The 25,694-nt window shown below is 41.5% G+C and overlaps 1 protein-coding gene across 3 annotated transcripts in view; it reads left to right on the forward strand.

Moving 5' to 3' along the window:
* MYLK (myosin light chain kinase) overlaps positions 1-25,694 on the forward strand; it is a 197,767-nt gene that overhangs the window by 160,846 nt on the left and 11,227 nt on the right. For 2 of the 3 annotated variants that reach the window (XM_012574779.5, XM_072931587.1), the window contains 6 exons: positions 5,900-6,202; positions 9,841-9,876; positions 9,976-10,069; positions 11,058-11,261; positions 15,399-15,616; positions 21,039-21,162. In XM_012574779.5, the coding sequence (XP_012430233.5) occupies positions 5,900-6,202; positions 9,841-9,876; positions 9,976-10,069; positions 11,058-11,261; positions 15,399-15,616; positions 21,039-21,162 (979 nt within the window). 3 annotated transcript variants of the gene reach the window in all.

Raw genomic sequence — 25,694 nt, forward strand, 5'->3', positions numbered from 1 at the left:
TCCGAACAGCTTGTTGATTCAGGCTCAGGAGCAGATGGTTTAGAAAAAGGCTCCTGAGAATGCATTATATATTTGTTTGTTCCATTAGGCCTGTGGCAGAAGGAGATGTTCTTGTGCTGAGGGCATTTGCGTGGGAGTGGTGAGCTCTGGTTTCGTTCCCAGCTCCATTCTCCTGTGTGTCCTTGGGCAAGGTCATTTTACACTTCCATGCCTCAGTTACCCCAACAGCACAAAGCAATGCTCTGGGCCACCAGTATTTGTGAGCTGCTTTATCCACAGGTCTCAAAACGGCAGTTTTTAAATAACTTCATTTTCAGAAGTTAGAGGAAGAGCAATGTGGTGAGAGTATTCTGCAGTGTATTTTACAGGGAAGGTGTAAATTTCCAAATCTTTACCATAGGGTCCTTGCCTCTGCTGTTTTTTAGGAGAAAACTCGTGTGCATTTCAGTTTCTCTTGAGTTTTTTGCAGGAAAATGCAGGCATTTTTAAATGTAACTTTATCCTAAACCTGTGGTACTCTAATGTACAGGGTGCACATTAGTTACAGGAGTTAAGGGGTAATGTCTCTACTTGTAGCTCTCCTCTCCCTTGGAAAAAGAGCTGCAGGGCATAGTTTTCCAAGCACAGCAGTGAGGTCTGCCATGACCCCGAGCCCTGTCAGCAATAGTGCCGAGTTCAGTTATGACCTTTTATGGTTTCGCTTTTCTCCTGCTGATGGATTTCAAATGAAAGCTTTGCCAGTGCTGTCGGCATGGACAGTGTTCAACTGGCTTTTGCAGCATATTAAATACCTTCCCTGGCTAAACAGCTTGTGGAATGGAATTAAATTGTTTCTTTCTGTTTGTTCTTTATCTGGCAGACAAATATCACAATAGCTAATAATAGTATTATACAGTAATATGATAACTGGATTTAGAAAGAAAACAAACCAATTTTGAGAATAGATAAAGAAAACTACTTCAGAGACATTGCTTTAGTGCCGTCTCTGTTCATAAGAGAAAGGAAAAAAAGACTTTTCAGAGGCTGTGGTTATACTGGTCTCAGTTTTTAGAGGCTTTCTGCTGGAACAGTATCTCTGCCTAAGAGCCAGGGCTGTGCGAACTCTTAATGCACAGCAAACTCTATTGCCTCGCCTTGGCTCAGCCTGACCCTCACAGCAAGTAGCAGAACAATTTCCATTTCCCTGCACTCAGATAAGGAGATTGCTGCCTTTTTTGGTCTCTTGGAATGGTTCTTGTGTTCTGAGGGCTCTGTAAACTGAGCCATGTGGAGAAGGCAGTGAGATCTAGATAGCACAGTCTCATGTCATGTGAGTGTCCTGCATGAGCTGTGGGTTTGCCTCCAATGCAGAGAGAAAAAAGTCCCTTTGCTTATGCGAAGGAATTTTCACAGAAACACGGAATATTCTGAGTTGGAAGGGACCCACAAGGATCATTGAGTCCAACTCTTAAGTGAATGTCCTGTACAGGGATTGAACCCGCTATAGTGGTGTTATTAACAGCATGCTCTAGCCAATACACCACAGAAAGAAAAGGCAATCACATCAAGTCAGATTTATCTGATAAATAGCAATGATTTAAAGGCCAAGCATGCTTATGTTTTATGCTTCTCAGAGTGCACAGATACAAATCAATTGAAGTTTACTTCAGGCTGTATATCAAAACCAGTTTACCAAAATATTTCTCAGAATTTATCTGAGGAAGGAGTGCAGCTGAATTCAGTTTGAGAGTAATAACGAGTGTGTATTTCAGTGCTGGTATGGTCTTAAAAGTGGCTTAAACATTTCATGTGGGGCCAGCTTGTGACATTATCATTTTCCCTAAGGAATACATGCCACAAAGAATAAAATGGAATCTGACCTCATTGCTTTTGGGGTAGTGGTAATTTACACCTCCCTTTGTTGAGAAGCAGGGGGGGTTTAATCTGTGCCTGGTTTGCTAGAGCACAAAGGGCTAAAAAGCAGTAGAGCTCTCCTTCACATCACCTCCAGAATCCTCTTACTCCTCTCTGCTTGCTTTATGGCTCACAGCTACAGGAGTCGCTCCTGCTGCCTTGGCAGCCAGCTTGGGGCAACCCTACTCATATTCCTAGAGGGATTTACATGCAAAGGCAGTGGGATTCTGACCAGGTTGAACAGGACTGTGTGGATACAGCCAGTCTGACCACAATCATCTAGAACATCATAAGTCTTGATGTTGGTGTTATGTACATGCTGTAAGGTAGCCAAGGCTGGAGTACCCCTAGTTTCATATAGTTAAGGTACCTTATGGTGGCTTTCTTTTGTTGCATGTAACAGTGGAATTGAAATTAGAGCTCAATATTATGAATTATCTCCTATAGAAATATGCACAAGTGCATTTTTGGATGTTCTGCCTTTGTTCTGGTTGACATATTGGATTGTAGCTATGGGTTGTTCCAGAAGAAGAAGAACAAACTTGTGGTCCATTAAAGCCAATGTAAGGTCTCATACTATAAGGCTAAGTATGAAACATGATTTTGCATGTCAAAAACTGCACACGACATGCAGCAGAATATTGGAGACAGGCAGCTCAGGGACATGAATTGTATAGTAAACACTAAAACAGAAGGACAAAGTAGAGAACTGTGCTTGTCTTCCACACCCCTCCTCAACTCATTGGATGTTTTTATTGGAAGCAGTTAATTGTGCCGATAGAGATTTCATATTCCAGAAGGGAATGTAGTTTGGCAAGATATTCTAGCTTTCAATAAAGACAGATGAATACAGGATAACCTTTAAAATCCCCATAGAATAAACTATTGAGAAACAAAACAGACACATGGAGAGACCATCTGCAGATTTTTTGAATGTGCAGAGCTTTAGAATACCATCCAATCTGATATTAAGTAATTTTTAAGCATGTTAAAATGGTACATATTCATCTGTCATACTAAAAAAGAGCAAAGATTAGGTTTTCATTCCTGTTTAGGATCTCCCATAGCAGCTACTACAGTATTTATACACTGAACAGATCTGCAAGTAGCAGCACATGATAGACTTCAAATAGAAAAGTGCATCTTTCTTGCTCAGTAGAATCCAGCCAAGGTTGCAGGTTTTCATCTCTGCCTATTGAGAAAAATGCCTTAGGAATATAGAAATGTTCCTAAGGCTAGCAGATACTAGTCCAAAGCCATGTGGCATTTCCTTCACCACTGCTATCCCCTTGGCCATGAATGTTTTCTCTGCAGTGCTCACATACCTAAGCCTTGCTTCTGTAAACTATGCAGGCCAGAGGGACTCCAGTTGTCTAGGTGAGTCATGGAAAGAGAGCTTACTGAGGGAACTGAGGCCTAGGAAACTGATAAATCATGCTCAGAGCTTCATTTGGAAACAGAAGTGTGTTGAAAGTCAGCAATGAGAGAGTGTATTTTTATGTCCTGCACAGGAAGCAGGCTACCATGCTCTGCAAATACTGAAACATAGGTACACGTCCTCCATATCAATTCAGTGCACAGCAGTAAAGCAACCTAACACTTTATTTTTAAAGCATCACATACATCCAGGCATAGCAGATGTCAGAGAATCTGCACTGCTTTGACAAACTTCAGCAGATGCCACTGTAAGGTAGTGGACTACTGGCTTGGCTTTTTCTTCAAAGTACTTTCCTCCTGCTATCTGCAACTGCTCTGTTCTGTTTGGATTTACAATAAATCAGCTGTTACTTACTCAAGTTCTATCTGCATTTGAGATTATGCAGTGATGATTGCATAGGAGGAAAACAAGACACAGGGCTGAATATTCCGCTCCTGTAAAGATTTTGAGAAGGACAGAAAATCATTCCCAGCAAGGTCTGCATAGGTAACAAGTTTTAATGAAAAGAAGATGCTGTTGCCACTGTCTGACTAAAATCATACAATCCATGTGTGCCATGCCAGCAGCTCTCTGATGGCTGCTATGGGTGCGTGCTGACACTGCAAATGGTGTGGGCACTGAATCCTCACTTGCAGCTCCAGGGAGGCTGGGACAGGACCAGTACAGGGAAGAGGGGTGCTACTGTTTGGGCACCAGGAGGTCAAGATTCAGTTCTCATCTCTGCTACAATCTCTCTTTCTAATCTTAGACAAATCATGTAAGTTCTCTGTGATTCAGTTCATTATATATCTACTCTATAAATTCATGCTTGCTAATAACCTGTTCCATTGTGCCAGAAAATGAGGTGAGTAAAACGTGACCACAAAGCAGGACAATAAGCTGCTCCAGAGGTTAAGGAGATCTGGTTTCTGACATGTGTTCAGCAAGAGATGTGCTGTATAATGATGACTCCTAGTGGAACGGTGGTTTTAGTGTTGCCAAAATGAACACAGATACTCTTGATTCTGGCAGTCACTTTTTTTTTTTCACCTGGGGGTTCTCATACTGAATGCAGTGGCATAACTGGTGTCCACCTCCCTTTCTCCCTCTCAGCCTTTTCCCTCACAGTTGAAAATTTCTATTTATATGTCTGCTAATATGTTTAAGTTGTGGAGAGAGATGTATTTTTCATCACAACTGAGCTAATTTTTTTTTTTTTCAGGGAAGTCATTGGGCAATGAAACTTGCACTCTTCCAAATAATGAACTGATACTTAACTATCTTGATCAGATTAGACTGTCCTAATTTCCCTCCACAGGAGTCAGAGGAGAGGTTTCTCTGTCCAAGAACCGAAGGCATGTTTCTGACAAATTGTGGCTATTTCTGTCAGCTCAGTAATTTTCCTAGGAATGATAATTTGAGTATAGAGGGATATAGTCTGTCACAGAGAGGCTTTGATCAAAGTCTATAACAGCTTCCCCCAGCATTTGGATGTTTTTATTGCTGAGAAAGTGGCAGTGTTTTTTGGCTGCTTTGTCAGAGAAAGTAATAATATCCATTAGCATCTTGAACAAGCAAAATGGGACAGGATTTTATCAGTCCTTGTTCAGTGTAACCACTGTTTGTGGCATCTCACATTTTCTTTCTTTTTGTTTTCCTCTTCTCTCATTTATCCTATCCCTTGATTTCTCTTTCAGCCTTTGGCCAGTAGTTCATCCACATCAACATCATCATTATTTTGTAGGTTTTGCTAGATTATTTCTGAAAGGATTATTTCCAGAGAAGCTATTTGTTCCCTTAAAAGTCTTTTGAAGTGCTTAAATTCCACAGTCATTTTCTAGCAATTTATTTTAAAGTCATAATTTTTCTGTCTTAGAAGAACATAAATTTCAATAATTAATCATTAGACTAAATCTTGAAGAAGTCATATTTTCTCAGGTGTTTACATAGTTGGCTGCACATTTGCACACCAGGTTCTGGTGATACTGGTTCTACTCATCTGAATAAGGACTTCCTAGCAATCCTCTAACTGAGGAAATACAGAAGTTTCTATCTTCTGCTTCCTGAACAATTTCCAAAATGCATATCAGATTTTAAAAAATCTCACTGTTTTAATTATATATTCTAAATTGAACTCCTTCCCAAAAAGTGCACTAGACTTCCAAAACCTGCACATAGATGAATTTGTTCACTAAACGGTTGGCAGATAAACTTGTCACCCTTCAAGGCCTTGTTTCCATGCCAGCAAACTGGTTCTAGTATTTCTGCTACCTAGGTGTATTTGGATGAATGGCACTTTCTGAGGCTGTGAAAGGTGAGCAGTGGCCCTGAAGTGTGGAAGCAGATGAAAGGAGCTGAAGGAAGCACATCACAGCAATGGGAGTGTTACAGGGCTGTTCCCCTGAGGAAGATCACCAAGGAGTGGTTTGCACCATTGTGGGAGATTGCAGGCATAGCTAGGACTGGTTTTAGTCTCTGCAGTTTCTCTAATGACAGCTGTGAAGCAGAGTGATGGAATGGAAAGAGAAGGGCCAGGAACACCCTGATGAAGTTCTGTCTCTGATCCCCACGGTGTGCGTTTATCTGCAGATAAACCAGACCCACCTGCTGGAACTCCTTGTGCGTCAGACATACGGAGCTCCTCCCTCACGCTCTCGTGGTACGGCTCCTCCTACGACGGCGGCAGCGCTGTGCAGTCCTACACCGTGGAGATCTGGAACTCGGTGGACAACAAATGGACAGACCTGACCACCTGCCGCAGCACCTCCTTCAACGTGCAGGACCTGCAGGCTGACCGGGAGTACAAATTCCGCGTGCGAGCTGCCAACGTCTACGGCATCAGTGAGCCCAGCCAAGAGTCTGAGCTGGTAACGGTTGGAGAGAAGCAAGAAGGTAAGTTCTTACAAGGAAAAAAACATCTCAATTCAATTGAACTCTTTCTTAAGAGTACCTTAGTGAGGCCAGAGCTGCACATCCTCCTTCCCACGTGTCTCTGTGGCTGTAACTGCGCTCAGGACCTTCTCAGACTTCATCTGGGGGTCTGAGCACATCAGTTTGCATACTTGCAGTGTGGAAACTTGGCTTCAGGGATCCCAAATCCCTGCCTTGTGAAAGCAAGCATTAAATCTCATTCTGGCTCGCTGGTGAGTGCTGGCTGACTGAATTCTGCAGTTCAGTGCACAGGTAATGGGAAATGAAACCTTTCACAGATGTTACACATTCAGTCCATGCCCAGGTGGAAAATGATGTTTGGTGGCTTACCTGAAATACACCAATGGATTCATTAAAGTTTATACTGGACACACCATGGAAAAACAAACCATAAACACCATCACAAATTTGCTTTTGGAAGTAATGAATGTGCTTGCTGCTAGCCAAGCACAGAATATGCAGCAGAAAATAAACTGGCACTCTGCAGCTAGCTGTATTTCCCATGCTTTCAACCCTAGCATGATAGTGTACCTCAGTCCTCTGTCCCCTAGTACACCCAGCCTGTGAATTCAAGGCCATCCTACTTTGCATGTTGGTTTTGCAGCATTATGGATGCCAAAACTACTTTTTAGGGTTTTCAGTTAGAGTTGCATGTACCTGAAAAAATATTTTTCAATATTTTTCAATTCTTAATTTTTGTTTAACATCTTCTCAAAGGGCTAATAGGGAGAGTTCGATCATTGTAAAAATTATTCAGGAACTGTTACAAAACTTGAAACACACAAATGTCAGCATTCTTTTTCAAAACCAGGAAGTGACAACATATTTTTGTGCACACCTCCATCTACCTACTGTAGATGTACCTACCTACTGCAAGGATGACTTTGATAGTCACCTTACCACAAACCAGGAACAACAAATTTTACCATTTTTCCCGTCTTTGAGGAGTTAACTGTGTGTTGTATCTCTCCTTCTTCATTTATGTGTGCAAGGCTTTGGGGCTTGAAGTGTTCCACGTAACCCTTGTGAAGTTATCTTTTATTGCTAAAGGAAGACAAAATTATAGCAAAGTGATGCAGCATCACACAACTGTGTAAGCCTCTCAAACAAAAGTAAATCATATTTCTCTTCAACTGCTAAATTGGATACATGCTGAGGAATTACTTCCCTCTATTTGCAAGATTTAAAACCAATCTAAATCAAGATGCACTTTCTCTTCAAAGTGGGGAAAATAACATTAGGAGTAGCAATAAAATTGAAAGGAAGCTAGATAGTATTGGCTTTTCATAATAAAATTCCCTGTGTTTGAATTTCCTCTTTCTTTAATTGCAGGACAAACATCTTCTAGGGTTGGAGACCTGACTCTTCTCTATGTTTTTCCCAGAGCAACCACTACCTATACTGGACCAAAGCAAACAAATTATTTTTCCATTTAAGTCTGAGCATTTTCTTAGATTTAGTACAAAAGCTAGAAAGTATGCAAGTCATTGTGATACGCATAAAAAAAAGCAACAAAAAAGTTGTTCTGAGTAAAAAGAAAATGTGTTCTGTTTGCAGGAGTGGGAGGTCATCTTTGTGCTCTCACTTCTAGGGCTTACCAAGAATTGATTTCAATTTTTGGTATTGCAAATAGTGTGGGAAAAGAGCAACTTATCTAAAGTGTGATTTTTCAAGTGTGTGAATATAACCGGTGCTTTAATTAAAGGCAGAGGAAAATGCATGTGTTCAGCACCTGTCAAAGTCAGGACTTTGGGCTGCCATCTTTGTGAACACTTAGCTGAGTAACTCGGGATTTTCTAGGCTGCCAGCAACTCTGATTTCTGATTTTCATACTGTGGTGGCCAGCCCATATTAGCAATGTCAGTATGATCTCAGTGAAGAAAGGCACAGCTAAATTTTCATATTTAAAGAAAACTAAAATAAGGTTGTAAATCACAACAGATTAAAGCCTGCATTGCCATGTTTGAGGAAAATTTGGTACTGTAGACTCACTTACGAGAAAGGCTTTAGCACAGCTGCTCAACACTTATGAAGCTCAGATATGTATCACTTGGATAATTTAGGCTTCCAGATATGTATCAATTAGATAATTTAGGTGGACCAAACTGTTTCTATTCTGTGGCTTCAATGCAGTGTCGCTGCGGAGCTGGGCACTGACTTCTTGTCTAAGCAGTATTTGGCAGACATTGCCTACTGGCAGCCTGGCTGGGAGCAGCTCCCTTACACAGCCCTTAAAAGGGGAGGAAAATGTTATGTGCTCTGTGCAGGAGTGGTTTGTAGCTGAGGAAGGTCTGAGAACAGCTACCCCGGGTGGGGAAGGCTCCCTTCCCTCCCTACTCTTCTGGTGGATCTCTGCAAACCAGTTCATCTGTGCAGGAATATGCAAGGGTTGCAGCTCCAGAAAAAAAAAAAAAAACAACCAAAAAAAAAAAACCCACCCAAAAAAAACAACGAGAGGAAGGCTTTAGCAACAGACTTTATTCACTTGATTGGCTTTCCTACAAGCACACAGATGCAGCATTTTGTGTAGGATGTGAAAGGGTGATGCCTCAGACCAGATATCTGCTCCCCCTGCACCCTTTATTTCTGTTGTTTTCTTCTCATCCTCTGCATTTAACTCTGTTCTAAAGCACCTAACAGCACTCAGAGCACTGTGTTAATTTAATAACACAGATCTGCTGACACAGGGGGATAAAACCCTTGGTTAGGCTTGCACTCCATGATGGCAAAGTGCAGCTGCAGGAGAATTAACAGGTCACTATGTACAAACAGCCTTTGCGGTTTCTCAAATCACTGGTCACAGCCACAGGTCTTAGAAGCAAACCCCAGCAGTGTAAATAATGTATAACAACGTGCCAGCTACAGCCCCGTTCCCCTCTTACCTGCAGGCAAAAAGCAGTGCTACAGGCAGCTCATGTACATGAACATTAGAATTGAAAATCAGGACACTCAGGCCAGCTTTTACTCTGACTTAGGTCACTGGGCTCACCTGTCTTTGAGTCTGCCTGCAGAACTGAGGCTCCCTTTGAACCTCAATGATTGCAGAATTTAGCCATGCTCAGGGGAATCATGCTGTTCAGATTTTCTTAATATTTTGAGTCTGAAAAGTTTGTCTGGATGCTTTGCAGAGAATCTTTTCATGTACATACTTGCCTAACTTTTGGCTTCACAATTCAAAAAAGACACATCAAAGCCAAGAAAAAATTGTCATGGAACAAGAGGTGTTATTGATTTTAATATTTTTGATTTATTTTCTATTTCCCTGAGGCATTCCAAAGGTATTTCTTAGATTACTTTGAACTGATGCAGTATGCTGATATCTCTGGTAGGCAGGTATAATTGACAAGTACTGCAAACCACAGGAATGTGATTTATTCAGAAATGGTGACTTGATTGTAACTGGATAGTCAATAGTGATGTGGTAAAGAGATTTTAATTATGAAGTTAATGCACAAACTCCCTGACTGCTTTTTGCTGCTTTGCCATAGGGTCTATCAGTTGTCCGTGTCACTGTGAATAATCCATGTCACTTTGAATATCTTATGTAAGTGCCATATCCCATATAAAAAGTTATTTGTATCTTTTTATTTTCATCACAGAACCTAAAGAGGATGAAGCAGAACTATCTGATGATGGTAAGAAATGCATGTTTTAAACAGGACAAATGCAAGTCTGTGTTCTTCATTCACATTTTCTGGAAGTTTATAATCATGGTCTTTAATGTTTGTTTGTAGAGGGGAAAGAAACAGAGGTGGAATATCGGACGGTTACGATCAACACTGAGCAGAAGGTGTCAGATGTCTATAACATCGAAGAAAGACTGGGATCGTAAGTACTGGGCTGTGCTTTTGAAGACACACAGTTTTCAAGGCTGCCAGCCAATTCTAAAGATCATGTGCATTTATTCTTTGACTGTCTTGCGCTTTCAACATCCCAGTTGGGCTCCTTTGTTGCAGTAAAAATAGTTTCCAACGTATTTTGGCTTCCACTCCATAAAGATCCTTTGCTCCTATTTGCTGATAAAATTAAATAGGCACTACATGTATTTCTGGCAAATGGAGCCCACATATGAACAAAGCTAGAGGATTCATTCGTTTTTCAGTGTCCTAAAAGCTATCTGAAAAAAAAGGTACACATTGTGTACTTGCATTTCCATTATATCCATTAGTGGTAATAAGATTATCCTGCCCACGGGCTGGAATCTCTGTTGACAGCAGCCATAATCCCAAGAGCATTAATACTATTGCTGAGAGAAGGTCAGTGATTAGCCTGGCTGTGTTTCTCAGGGCCCCAGCTCGTGGTGGTGTCAACTACAGGCCATGATAATCCTTCAGTGATCGGTGCTGAAGGCCAGGGGATCCTCTGTGCTGCCATGAACAAATCCTGAGAAGTGTAACACAGAGGTGGAATTGTACATTACAGCAAAGGGAAACAAGAATACTGAAGCCTTGAGCATTCAGATTCTGATTTCACCTAACTCCTGTACCTGGGATGTCCTATCTTCAGAGGTGTATGATCTATAGAAAACTGTGCAGAAAGACCTGAATTAAAGCCTGGTAGGAGTCCCAGTTTTTGAACTCTCCTATAAAAGAGTTGTTAACTGGAATGGCAGAGTGTCTCTAAACATGGTATTCATTCAAAAGTTCTTGCAGATCAGTACAGAATGCTTGATACAAAGACATTTTAATTTCAGACTGGAATGGTTGTGCTGGAATATTTAGTATATTGTTGTGCTGGAATATTTAGTAAATTGTTGCTATTTGTGGTGGCCCATATATTGCAAAAACATTTTATGAATATAGTTATATATTTTCAGGGGAAAATTTGGACAAGTCTTCAGGCTTGTTGAAAAGAAGAATGGAAAAGTTTGGGCAGGAAAATTTTTCAAAGCATATTCTGCTAAGGAAAAAGAAAACATAAGGGAAGAAATCAGCATCATGAACTGCCTACATCATCCAAAACTTGTCCAATGTGTAGATGCCTTTGAAGAAAAAGCCAACATCGTTATGGTTTTGGAAATGTAAGTATAAAGCAGAGCACTGACAAAGTTAATAATGTTGAAAATAGTTTTGTGTACAAAAGTAGCAACTTACAGACACAAGACTGTCAAACCCTTCAGGATTTGCAGAGCCTGGATGGTTTTCAGATCTTGCAAGTTTTTCCAATTATTTATTCAGCTTGTTTAAACTGTGTAAGTGAATCTGTGTTAATCTTTTAAAAATCAGTCAAAATCTACTACAGTTGTTGTAGTCTAGTTTGCTTGTTTCTTAAAATACATGTAGTGGGGTTTTGCAGTTTTACTCTTATTGCCCCCTTCGGAGAGGGGAGAACAAAGTTAGCTGCATATTGGACTTTCACTTAGAACTAAAATGTGTTTAAGGAGGAGAACTTCTTTTAGTTTAGGCAGTTCTAAACATGTGTTGAACAGTTGTCACAAACAATAATGGCCAACATGAGCAATATTTCTGTAATTTATAATGCACCTGCTTAGTGTGAATCCCATTCTTGTGGCAGTACCAACTGGACAGAAAATTCAATCCTGATCTCTGCTGATGTTTTTTCCTAAAAAGTTAGTTTAGTTACAGTTCTGCTGCCACATCAACTTAATGTGCTGTCTAATGAAAGGAGAAGCAGGTTTTTTGCTGGCTGAAAGTTCTAAGATATAAATTGTTTCAGGCAAAAGAGACTATATGTCTATTTTGCTTGCTTGGCACTTGCTTAGATTATGTGCAAACTACTGCTGCACTGGCATATTTCAGAGATGGGATTTTACAACCCTGGAACTTATGTGCAGGAAGGTGTTTTTATTTTTAAATTGAGCAGTTGAGCAAACTGTCGATGCTAAGGGAAGGGAACCCTACTTAGCTTGGAACTGAGAGCTGGCAGACCTAATGGAAAACAGGGAGATGTATAAAGAGTCTGGAATAGCATATGGCTTTACATTCCATTAGTTCCCCCCGACAGCAAAGGGGTTTTACTCTTTAAAAATGTAGAACGTTGCAATCAAATTTGAAGCAGTTTATCAGCCAGCCTCACTAGGATGTGGTTTTAGTTTGGGATGAACACCTTTTCTGGGTTTTGAGCCTCTTCCCAATAGTTCCATTGTGTTGAGCAGCAGCAGAGCAGGTCTGGGCCGTGAGGTGCTCGTGTGGCACCTCATGTCAGGTGGCCTGGTAGCCTCTCTACTGTCTTGTTACCCAGCTGCCACAATCCCAGCCCAGCAGCTGCACCTGTATTGGTAAAGAACCCCCAAGGGATCATTTCCATTGTAGCTATTAATATAATATTTCTTTGCTTATCAAAGAAGTTGTGGGAAATAGCTTTAAAAGTTCTTACAGTCCAAGCTGTTTGTTTCATTTCCATCAGAGTTTAAATGCATGTATTTCAAATAAATCAAGCTCACTTGCTATCTGTCTCCTTTAAATCAGATTTTAGCAGTGACTGGCATTTAGGAACTCCCCTTCCACTCAAACTTATGAGAAGTGCCCTTTGATTTTTATTCCTGTTATTTATTCTAAATTGTTCATTTTCCTGGAACCTTTTAAACTTCATACTCTCTGCTTTTAATATTTCTCATTACAGTATTTTTATATGGTTTGATTTCATATTCAAAATAAAATCAGATTTTTTTATTATTACTTTTAAATTAAACGCTATAATGATGTGGTGTTGCCTGGAAAGCTTTCTATCTAACATTTACTGGAAGTCAGAGGCAAATCTCAGGCATTTCCTTTTCAAATATAGGAACATATTGGTTCCACCATAAGAATCTCAGTGGAAAAAGTAAATCTGAAAATAGTAGCATTTTGCCACTTTAATTCAGCACTGGGGGCTAAGTGCCTCAAATTTTTATATACTTCAGATAGTCAGTTTATTTTGACATAGAACAGAGGGAGATGATTGTATTGCAAATTAAGATTATTGGAGCAAAATGTCAGCACTAAGTTCTATCAGTTGATGTGATTTAAGCTAGTACAAGTTAAATGGGTTTTTTCTTTTTTTTTCTAAGGTAGATTTTTAAAAACGCAATTGAGTATTTGCCTGGGCAAAGGTAGATTCTTCTCACTGTTCCTACTGGACCTTAGATGAGTATTCTGTGATTCCATAGATAAGAATGTTTTCCTGTCTGACTCATGTTAAGAAGACTGAAAAGAGGAGAATCCAGAAAAAATAGAGATTTGGGTTCTGAACTAGTTGTGACTGAGCAAAGCCAACTTCTCCTCCTGTTTTTGTGTAGCACCTCATTCACATTGATTTTATTCAGCTTCTTAAGCTGGCAAAAATCAAACTGGATTAGGCTCCTTATATAAATGCAAGAGTATTCATCCCATAAATAGATTGCAGTTTAATCTACCATTGCTACCAGAGTGTTGAGAGCTCCCATGGTAAAAACAGCAGGCAGGTGTATTAACAGGGGTTTATTCACAAAAATATGCCAAAAAGTGGTGCTTGAGTCAATGGTACAATTTCTGAAATGTTTTCCCTTTAGGGATCTGAAAAGGGCAACACTTTTATAGTACAAACATGTTGTCACTATCTGCATTAAACAGTCAGAAAAAACTGGTGCATTTTAGTATGAGGATGATTATCATTTGGAGTTGCAGAGTGCTCCACATATAAACATTTTTCCTGCAGATGTTTTCACAAATACCCATACTGGTTAATGTCTTAGCAAAGCAAGAACACACTAGATCCCCTGCATGTTTATTCAACAGGTCTGGCAATCCTATTGCTTTATGTTACAAATGTGCTCTAATCCTACATAACCACTCAGTTTGTCAAGCACATGCTCTTTTTACTATTTTCATATCCATAGGAAGCCACAATAGCATTTCTAATTACATATTTTCTGAAATTTTATAGCCAAAGCAATAAATACATCCAGAACTTCAGATGTTTTAAATTCAGTTTGGTTCATGAGGAATATAATCATGTATCTGGCAACCTGCAAACGTGGCAAGGCAGTCTGTTCAGTTGTGTGTTTTCCTTCTGTAACTGCAATGTGCAATTGCATTTGGCAATAACCATGAATGCTGCAAAATACTAAACCATATAAAGATCATGGTGTGCTTAATTTCTAAAAGCAAAGCTGCTCTTCACTATGTGCTCTTTTCTTTATGGGTCATTCACCCGTAGCATAAAAAAAACGTATTTCCCATCTTTGGATGCAAGCAGATAAACCAGTTGAGTGATTCATCAAAATTAAAAAAAAAAAAAATCAACCAAAAAATCCCAAAGAAACAAAACACAAATTCAAGCAAAAACAGAATGAAAAGACCTATCAAACCCAACAAGAAAATACTTAAATTATACTTTATTAAATCTAGGTTTAAAATGTCCCACTTCAGTTGCATGAAAAGTTCAATCCAGGATACGCTACCCTGGAAAGAACAATTATTTCACATCCTAAATTAGCATAAAAATGGAATTGACCTACAAGGAGTGTGATCAGGCCTCAGCTAAAAATACCAACACAGAAAGTGTTGTGGTTTATATCCTTCTCCTGTCATAGCTGAGGAGGAAATTCCCTCTGAGCTCACTTGGGTCAGTAATTTACCCTTTGAGCTTTGCATTCCAGTTAACCATACCATCAGAATTCTTCCTCCTTCGGCCTTAGTCACTCTCAATCTCTTTTCTTTCTAAATTTTTGCTCATTTGCTTGCAGTTTTGTCCTCTTTCCCTGGGACCCATATTTTAGTTTTATTTCTAAATTATGTTATCTGCACTTATGCACTGCTGGATCCCAGGAGGGAAGGGAGAAGTGGGAAGTGTTTGCTCAGAGTCGGGAGCAGTGTTACAAGCACGTGTCTGCAGGGTGGCAATCACAGAGCACACACTTCACTGTCAGCTGCAGGTGACACAATCCTAGAGGCAGGATGGAAACCCTTCCTGCCTGGAATGGCAACATTGGGGTTTCATAGTCCTCACCTGTAACACAGATTCAGAACAGAAAATATCTCTTGATGTATACCACATGAAGAGGGGATTATTCCCATGTGACCCTTGTGTCCATGGAAAATGCCATTGTAAAACACAGATTGTATCCTGAAGTGACTTCTGCAAGCTTGAACTCTCTGTATTGCTGTAAAAAGAAAGCCTGATTTTTTTCCCCAAATGAATATGTTACAGAAGTCTCTTATCATTCTGTCTTTCATAGGGTTTCTGGAGGAGAACTCTTTGAACGGATCATTGATGAAGACTTTGAACTGACAGAGAGAGAGTGCATTAAATACATGAAGCAGATTTCAGAAGGAGTTCAATACATTCATAAGCAGGGTATTGTCCACTTGGATTTGAAGCCAGAAAATATTATGTGTGTCAACAAGACTGGTACCAGCATCAAACTCATTGACTTTGGTCTCGCAAGAAGATTAGGTAATGAATACTCTGCCTCTTTCACTGTCATGGGGGAAAGGGCAGGACAAGCAGTAATTCATGCTGTCTTTTATATAGAGAGTAAATGTTTCCTATAAATATTTCTGGTTTTAGGGAAAAATAAAAAAAAGGCAAAAAGAAGACATTCAAGAATGGGAGTAGGACACCTCATCTGCAAGAGGAGTTTGCAGTGAGGTGTACAGAATCTACCTGTCTGTTACCACAGCAGGGTGTCCCTGTAGATTCCACCTAAAATACTAATATTAAAAAATATTTACATTTGGTACCATAAAGCACTAACTCTCTAAGTAAACACTTCACGAATACTACAAATCTTTGAAACTTTATTAACAGCAGAAATTAAGGCGATGCTCTAGAAGCTTTTCAGATAATTACAGTAATTTTACATTTTCCTGTCATTTTTATAATTTCTTAATCTTAAACAGCAGGATATTGTCATACATGTTAAACATAAGAGGAATTCTATAAAGAGCTATGTAATAGCACTACTTAAAAATAATGCAACAAGAGGAAATTCCATTTGACAAGCCCTTCCTCTTCCTACGCTGCTTTTTAGCTGCTTTCCATCATTCATTTTCATCTAAGCTTCCAACATGATCTGCAACTTGAAAGCCAAAGACCTTCAAAGGTTCTTGTCTTCCTATTGTTCAGCTCTAAAAAGCAGCCCTTCAATTGTATTTTCAGTGTTAAACAATACTAACATTCCACATTGATTTTTTTTATACCTTGTATTTTCTTAAAAGAAATAAAAATCATTCCAGGAATTAGAAGGAAGAAAAATACTTTATGAACCTGTTGCACTGGGAGAGCTGAGATTTGTGGTTCTCCTGACATTAATTGATTGGGACAACTTATTTGAACTCTTACTCTCTATATAATAGGGTTCACAGCTGGATTCTTACTTGAAATCTTTTTCCTTCCCTCTTTGAAAAAGTATTAATTTAAAAAGTTTTAATACTTATTTAAAAGTAAATAATTGTTTTTGAGAGAGTATAGGTGAAAAACTACCCCCTGCCTTTTGTTATCTTCCTAAATGCAGCTCATGCTACTTCTTTTGACACTTAAATATCAGAGTACTGCATTCCCAAGAATATAATTTTACTAAAACAAACCAGGAATGGTCTGTTGAATGAATAAGGGAAAAGAAGTCTGCTTTGAAGAATTTTAGATAATGTTCTGCTCCAAAAGTGTATTAAATGAATCTTGGTCACGAGGACACTAAGATGTTTATTTTATTTATTAAAAAAAAGAGATCACTGCCATTTCTGTTCCTTCACCAATATAGAGCCAGCAGTGTTCTGGGAACATGAACTGATTTAGTTCTTGTTCAGGAAACAGATGAACTGTTAACTAAGTTCCAGTGCTGGTATTTTTGTGTGAGAGGTGTGGGAAAGATTTCAGCCCATGATGTTCCAGCTGTCAGCCTGAAAACTGTACATTTACTGCTGCACTGAGTAGATTTCATCAACAAGAGATACAAAGTAAACATGGAATGGCCTTTTTATAGAAACTTCTTCAGCTACCTTTTTAACTTCAGACCACAGTGAAACCCACGTTTAGCAAACAGAAGATCCTATTTTCAGCAGCCTGTTCACATCCACCAGCTTTCCCACTCTCCTGTTAATCTTGTGCCATCACAGTGCATGGCATGGCTGACAGCAGCTTGTGAGCTGCTCCACTCATGCCATAGGTAGGAAATTTCTAAACTCCAGACAACTTCTCTCAATGTAGAAGGATGAGAGCTGTGGGCAATAATGCTGATTCTGATTTTACATCCATTTGGCTTAATATGCTGCTAATTCTTGCTAGGTTCCATTGTAGGTATTTGCTATTCAGCAGCCTGCCATTCTGGGTAACTACATCGTGGGTGGCATTCCCTAGGAAGGGAAAGGTCCCTTCCATTCCATGCCCAGCAAGCATAAGCACTGTTTTAATTGCAAAAAAACCAATTGTAACATTTCAGTTGAGATGATTTCCAAGAGTAGAAAGCAACATTACTGTTTCATTTACTTACAAAAATAGCTAAAAACACTTCACTAATGCCTGCTTCTTGACAGTTGTCTTATGTGGTGTACTGAGGGCACATTCCTCCTCCTTGTGTTCCTTCAAGCTTTGTGACTTTGAAATTGGCTGTCAAATTCACTTTGACATTGATAGATGTGGGATTGGAGCCTTCATCCTACAGACCTGACCCTGACTGAGCAGAAACTGCTCAGCCAAGGGATTGATGAAGGGAGCAGTGGCTGATTCTGCACTTCAACTTCTGAGCTTTAACTTTCTGTAACTAATGCAAGCTAGTACCTCTAAATATTCAGTTTTTTGATCAGCTTTAAAGATATTAGGATCAGTTCCTTCTGCAGTCATCTTTTGCAGCTAATTAGTTCCCTTGCACTGTCAGGAAATACCAAAGCTGCAGTGGGATATTTTCCTGACCTTTTTTGGTGTGCTGAGGAACACATGTAGAAAATTGTTTAAGATAAACTTCTTGAGGAGAAAGAGAATGGATTTTGAGAACTGTAAAGATATATTTTTAAATCAGTTGATTATATACAGTGTCAGCAACAGTTTCCAGCTAGCTTGTCAGCTTTCTATCTGAACTAAGGGATATCCAAACACAGATCTTACTTGTGTACTAAGCTTGTAAACAACTGGGTAAAGATTTGACATATTGCTGCACAGAAAGGGTCTTACTCTTTTCCTTTCTTGTTTCTTTTATATACAGAAGATGTTGTGTCCATTGTTTCACACTGTATGCTTGCACTCAAATGCCATGTTTTCAAAAAAAGACCCCACATTTCTCTGACCTGGGGGCAGCACATTTCATACACCAGCCTTTGCAAACACAGTTGCTCATGGTAGTTTACACCGTGCACAGAAAAGCCTCCAAACTTGGATGTGAAAATCTGAGCCTGAGATTTGGATCCCAATGAAGCTTTTAGAAAACAGGTTCATTGTGATAAATTTCAGTAATTTCTTAAAAGGACAGTTTGAAAAAAAAAATGTAAGTGTTGACTTTAAAATGAAAGCAGATGGGAAAATGGAATCTTAGGCTTCCTGTTGTCACTTAACAAAGAATGTGATCTCTCACTCCTCATGGCCACTGTGGAGAACCACATTGCCCTTCTTTTAGGCTAAGTTATTTTAGATGCCATGTTAGAAAAAGTATCGTACATTTTGGAGTAAGAAAACTCTGGTTATGTAACTGTAGGGATATTGTGGAATACTTTTTGAATGTGCTTTTTAAAGGATAGACAGAGAGCAGGAGGGTCTTGATGTTGGTGAATTTGCATGGGAGGATCTGGGTAATTTCCTGCAGCTGCTCCCAGGCATCCTTCTTTCTGTTTCTGTCTCTAAAAATGGTGGGAGCAGGGAAAGTATGTGAAAATTAGGTTTCTGCGATTAATTTACTATAACCATGGTTATAGTAAATTTGGAGCAGAGCAAAAAAAGGATTCAAAAGGAGCAAAGCATTTAAAATGGGAAACTTGCACAACTGCAAGTGAATTGTTGTGGTTGTGCTCAAAAGTTGCCTCAAGCACAGTGTTCAATCATTAGGCAGGTTATTAACCCCATAGATATTTCAGATTTAATTTGGTAAATTGGGGATTTGGGTACCTCAAAAGAGCTCAGCTGTTTGATTGCATTTCATAAATGCCTTTCAGCAGAGCTAAATTTGGGAGTGGGGTCTGTACTGGGATCAGTATTTATGTTGCAAAACTTGGTAAATTAAGTTCTGGTAAATAAAAATATTCTATTCAGATTCAGTGTTGTGGACAGGTTTCTTCTTTTGTAGACTCCTCAAAACTTTGATTTGCTGCTATTTGAGGATTTTTTAGCTTTTCTCTTGATTGCAGAGCTGCAAATCCCTGTACTCCTGGTAACCTTAACAGGAGCAGGACTGGAATGTGTTACATCTGTTTGCCTTCCCATCTATATCTGTTTTGTTTAGATGGTAATCTCTTTGGGAGAGCAGTGGTTCCTCACTAGGACATTCTACTGTGCCTAATCTGGCTGCTGCTCTTGCACAAAAGATAAACCTAATGCAATGAATCTCACTTAAGGCATACACTGATGGTTCAGACAGATGTGCAGACTGGACACGAGTTTCTCAGTCTAAATCCAAGTCTGTTTCAAGTCAGATACAATTTCTATTCTGACATTTTTATGTTTTTACAATACAATTCTATTACTGGGATGTAGGGTTTTTTTTTCCCCCAGTACCTAAACTGTTCCTTAGATTTCTTTCTTCCTGACCTTGCCTTTTCTTTTCTTCTTCCTATCAAATTTAGAACAAGCATTGATAAAAATGAGCCCACTGAGATTTGCCTAAGAATTTCTAGCTTAATGACTCTGTGTTTCACGCTATGCTAGAGGGTAGATTTATCACTCACTTGCACATTGGCAGCATAATCTGGCAGCACTTGGTTATGAACAGGTTTTTCTCTTACCTCCATCACTGTATTTTCCAGTAGGGAAATACTGGTGGGTCAACACAAGAAGAATGTCAAGGCAGTTCACATGTCTTATGACTTCATCTTTTCATTTCATATTGGAAGCAGTAGCTTCACTATAGATAATTTTAAAAGCATCCACAGAGTGTTTAAGCAGGGAGAATCTGGAATACCTGTGCTACAGGCCAGCTGAATAGGAGTTTGGAGCAGCTGGTGACTGACAGCTGGTGATTTGTGCTTCCCCTTGACCACAGGTGTGCTTGTAGGCAGCCTGGTTTTGAGAGGATGCCCAAGTCCAGTTTTACCTGTGAGGTAATGATCTGACTGGTATATATCATCTGCTCCTTCTCTTCTTTCACTGCTGGTCTCACTTCAAATTTAAGAGGCATGCAACCCACTATTGATTTACCTTCCTGTTTACCCTAGAAGAAAAGGTGTTGGATTTAAATAGTTATTTACTACTGTTATAATTTTAACACTACTGGTTCTTTTTACCACAATATGCAGAGCCCCAAGCTTTGATAAATGTTCAATAATTTGTGAAAATTGTAGCTTCTTTCTGACACTGGATTCCTGCAGTTCTCTTGTGCAACTGCTAAAGGGATGGAGGCTCAGACACGTTTTACTTCAGGATATACAAATCTGAATTAAGTACTGATGGCTCTCCCTTTTTCATAGATTTGGTCTTGTGGAAGCTCCTTGCAATAGGAACCTTCTCATGTGCCTTATGCAGTGCTGTGTGCTTGAGGATGCTTAATAAATAATTCTTTATTGCTAGACATGTATCAGCTAAGGAAACAGCAATTCAGGCATCATTTATTTCTTCTGATACAGATCTTTAACAAAATCACAAATAATAGGGCAAATCTGGTTTTCCTGTTACTGGACAACAGCCTGTTTTTAAAAATCTCCATGCAGCATTTAATGGTTTTCTCTTTCATTCTTTACAGAAAATGCAGGCTCTCTGAAAGTTCTCTTTGGGACACCTGAGTTTGTGGCTCCAGAAGTTATAAACTATGAACCTATTGGATATGAAACAGATATGTGGAGTATAGGAGTTATCTGCTACATTTTGTGAGTACTTTTCTATTCTTTAATTCACAGATCCTGACAGCTGCTGAACATACAAAATTTTCAGGCCTTTTTTGTTGCAATTAGCACCTCCAGCATGTTTAATAAAACTTAGCTGTTCTCTGAAGGGTGCAATTGGTAAATTGCAGAACTAGCAGTTGCAGAAACTCAGCTATTTGGTATTTTATCTCTTACTACATAAACCAGGAACGCTTCACCTCATTAAAAATACAATGTGACTGGTTTATTATTAACTTCAAACTATTTTTTCCTTTTCTGATGTTAAAGAGAAATATTTGAGTGTGCACTAATAACCATTAATTTCCATTATTTTATTCCATGAGAGAAAACTTTTGTGAAACTTTGGTGTCCTGTGGGACACACTGAAGTATCCCAGCATTACCATATCTGTTCACACTGCATTTTAATTTATTACCGAGCACAAGCCACTGTATAAATACATTTTATAATCAGCATGGATTAAGCTCATGGAAACACTTTAGAAGATGGTTGGCTGCAGCTCTTGGTTACATATTTGAGTATTAGATTTGATTTTTATATATTATTTGATACAGCATGCTTATAAACATCAGTGAATCTAGAGAAATGTATATGGAAATAGTATGTCCATGCCTAGATCAGCAAGTGGTTTTCTTCCAGCAGTGATTTTACACACTCAGTGCCATATAAGCAAGTGAAAAGAGAAGCTTAGATTGGAGCATGGTTCCTTCTCCCTTGTTCCAGCTTCAGTAACAAGTCAAGGGCAGATCTACTTTGCATTGGTTATTTTAAAGACTCCTCTCAATACCTTTCTTCCTTTATTAAAGAGCAGCTCCCACTCCCTGACCTGGCAGTGCACAGTTGTATGCCTCACTTTTACTCAGTTGTTCTCTGCTCCTGCTTTTCTCATGAGCCTGCACTTGTACATGCTCTTCCCATTCCAAAACCAAGCAACACAATTTCCTTACTTGGCCTATGCCAAAGCTACCACATCAACTCCCTCTTACTCCCAGCAAAGCCTCGGGATATTTCTGTTATCTTCAATTTCAGACGTGAAGCGTGCTCCACGCTTCGAGGTCACTTCGCTCTGCCGGTTTATTTACAGGACTTCTATTTTCCATTCACTCCCAAGCACTTCGCAAGCTCCTTAGGAGGTTCCGTGGCCGCAGCCCACCCAGGCAGCAGCGCGGTGCCGATGCCGGAGCGGCGGGGCGGGAGCGGCGCCGGCCCCGGCGGTGCCTCGGTGCTGCAGCGCCGCCCGCAGCCCGCCCGGCCCCGCTCGCCAAGGGAGCTGCGGCTCGTCCCTCGCTGCCGGCACCGCCCCGGCCGGCTCCGTGCGCTCCGGGGCTGCCAGCACCGCACCGCCCCGGCCGGCTCCGTGCGCTCCGGGGCTGCCGGCACCGCCCCGGCCGGCTCCGTGCGCTCCCGGGCTGCCAGCACCGCCCCGGCCGGCTCTGTGCGCTCCCGGGCTGCCAGCACCGCCCCGGCCGGCTCCGTGCGCTCCCGGGCTGCCGGCACCGCCCCGGCCGGCTCCGTGCGCTCCCGGGCTGCCAACACCGCCCCGGCCGGCTCCGTGCGCTCCCGGGCTGCCCGCACCGCACCGCCCCGGCTCCGTGCGCTCCGGGGCTGCCAGTGCCGCCCCGGCTCCGTGCGCTCCCGGGCTGCCAGCACCGCCCCGGCTCCGTGCGCTCCCGGGCTGCCAGCACCGCCCCGGCCGGCTCCGTGCGCTCCCGGGCTGCCAGCACCGCCCCGGCTCCGTGCGCTCCCGGGCTGCCGGCACCGCACCGCCCCGGCCGGCTCCGTGCGCTCCCGGGCTGCCAGCACCGCACCGCCCCGGCCGGCTCCGTGCGCTCCCGGGCTGCCAGCGCAGCACCGCCCCGGCCGGGCCGGCTCCCTGCGCTCCCGGGCTGCCAGCACCGCACCGCCCCGGCCGGCTCCGTGCGCTCCCGGGCTGCCGGCACCGCCCCGGCCGGCTCCGTGCGCTCCCGGGCTGCCGGCACCGCACCGCCCCGGCCGGCTCCGTGCGCTCCGGGGCTGCCAGCACCGCCCCGGCTCCGTGCGCTCCCGGGCTGCCAGCACCGCCCCGGCTCCGTGCGCTCCCGGGCTGCCAGCACCGCCCCGGCTCCGTGCGCTCCGGGGCTGCCAGCACCGCACCGCCCCGGCCGGCTCCGTGCGCTCCCGGGCTGCCAGCACCGCACCGCCCCGGCCGGCTCCGTGCGCTCCCGGGCTGCCAGCACCGCCCGGGCTGGCACCGAGCGCCCGGGGATGCGGCCAGGGCTGCGGAACAGCTGCATCGGCTGACACAACGCGAAGGGAACAAGGCGACCTGTCTTGCCAAAGACCAGTCTGCTTCTTCCCGGTTTCTCTGTGCCACGCAGGATATTTGGATGCTGCACCCTTCAGCTGATGGGTTTGGGTGGTGTTACACTCATTCAGCTGATCGGATATGCCTTGTGAAATAGGTTATGAAATTACTTGTTTGCTAAGGTATATTCAAGATCATTTCACCCATCATGAGGGGAAATCTGCATTACCCAAACACAATGAAAAATATTTATTTTGGTGCATTGCTATTGCCACAATTATTATTAGTGGTGATAATCAGCTTTTGTCTTTCTTGCTGTAAGAACAAAGTAATAGAAGTTAGGGAAGACCCATGAGTCATCACTTGGCTTTACTTCTCCATCCCAGATTACTCCCAATCTCTTAAGTTTCTTACAGCCCAGCTATTTTCACAGACCCACAACTATGAGCCATTATCCAAAATGAACTATCAATCATCATTACAGAATGCAAATGAAAGTCAATGAGAACTGCATCTCTCTTTAGTTGCAGCTCTGCTTTCCTGTTTTGATTTTAAGCTCAGAACTACCAAATCTTGAACCTGAAGTGCAAGACACACTCACTTGGTGTCTGTCTCACACACCATCACTGTGCCCATCCTCTCTCCCCTGCTGTGGGAGTGGGACCATGCAGGCAGAGGAGAGCACTGGACTTAAGGGCAGCTCTGCTAGAGGCAGCTGATGGGCCAAAGCTGCTGTGCCCATCCTCTGTCCCAAGGGAAACAGCAGGGAGCACATGACAGCATCACTTGACAGCACCTGCCTAGAAAGTGACTGCCATGGAAAGTGTTTCCATGATGTGTGCACAACAATGAATACAAACCAGCTTTAGCAGAGAGCTGCTAAAGTGATCTCTGTGAGTGAAGGGTCTTCCCTGCAGAGGAATAAATGGTTGGGATGTAATCTTAAGTAGAAAGCAGGGTGACAGCACTTCTCCAAAACCCCACAGCAAAACCTCTCCCCATTCCTCTGCTATGCAGATGTAAGTACAGATGTTGCACTCCCTGCTGAGATGCTGCATCTGTCTTCCTTATGGCAAGACTGATTTAATTCCATCCTACAGTTCATGGGTTCCCTTTCCACATTTCTAAACTACATCTTAAATCCTTTTTATCTTTCTGGATAACTTACTCAGTCCTGTCTCTTCATCTGTCTTTGTTCTTCCTTAAATTTTCGTTTGTATTCCCCACCTCATGTTTTTTATCTTCCACTTTTATCTTGTACTCTGTCCTGTTCTGCATCACAGTACTGTTCCACGTACTTAAGTTGATCTATTGCCTTTGAAATAACAGGCCACAAATATTATAGCTTGTGTATATCATCTCCATTTATGTCTATTTCAGTGTTCCTTTCTGCATTTACAATAATCTTTATCTAATGAAGGTTAAACCTCCTGAATTCTTTCTAGCTCTTTCTATTCCATTTATTCTTCTGAGCATTGCTGAATTTGCATGTTTTTTCTAATTCTAGTTCTTTTCTGATGAACTATTTGTATAGTCATTGCTTTTAATATTTGGTAATCTGAAACAATTTCTTGGTTTTGTTTTCAGTCTAAGGTTTCAGCACTGCATGGGTGTACATTGAATGTGGGTTGCCCTTTTCCTTCTAGCGCCAAAGGATCCAAGTAGTTTCAGGGAGGAATTGTCTGTGGCTGATTCAAACCCCCGCTTGTGTTCCAATGGTTCTCGTTGCTTTATCAGTGCCAGGCTGTGTTTGTCTTTTCAATGTAGTTGATCTCTGTCAATTAATTTTTTTTAATATATTTTATCTTGGGCCGTGTTTTAATATCACATTTGATCTTGCTGTATACTCTTTCCCTTCAGCACCTTCCTAACAGCACACACCCCAATTCCTCAAACATTCCCTTTCCCTTCTATCCATTGTGTCGTTCATCTCTGCTGTTTCCCCTCCCTTGTTTGGCCGTTTGGGTTTGTTGAAAGATCCTTCAGCATCGTTCATCTTTTGGGTGTTCTGGCTTGGAACCTGGATAAAGCAAGGCTCCGCTGGCTTACAGTCGGCTCCATGTCATGTTAAGTTTATACCTCTCTATATTAAAGATGGGAGAGCACTCCTTGTTCTTTCCTTAAACCAAGTTAGGAAGGCTTTAATGTCAAACTGCACAGCTCAAAATAAAATATTTTATTTGTTCAGTGGCACTGGCAAACTATGATTCCTCATTAATCCACTGGGCAT

The sequence above is a fragment of the Taeniopygia guttata genome, chromosome 7 (assembly GCF_048771995.1).
Source record: "Taeniopygia guttata chromosome 7, bTaeGut7.mat, whole genome shotgun sequence".
NCBI lineage: Eukaryota > Metazoa > Chordata > Aves > Passeriformes > Estrildidae > Taeniopygia > Taeniopygia guttata.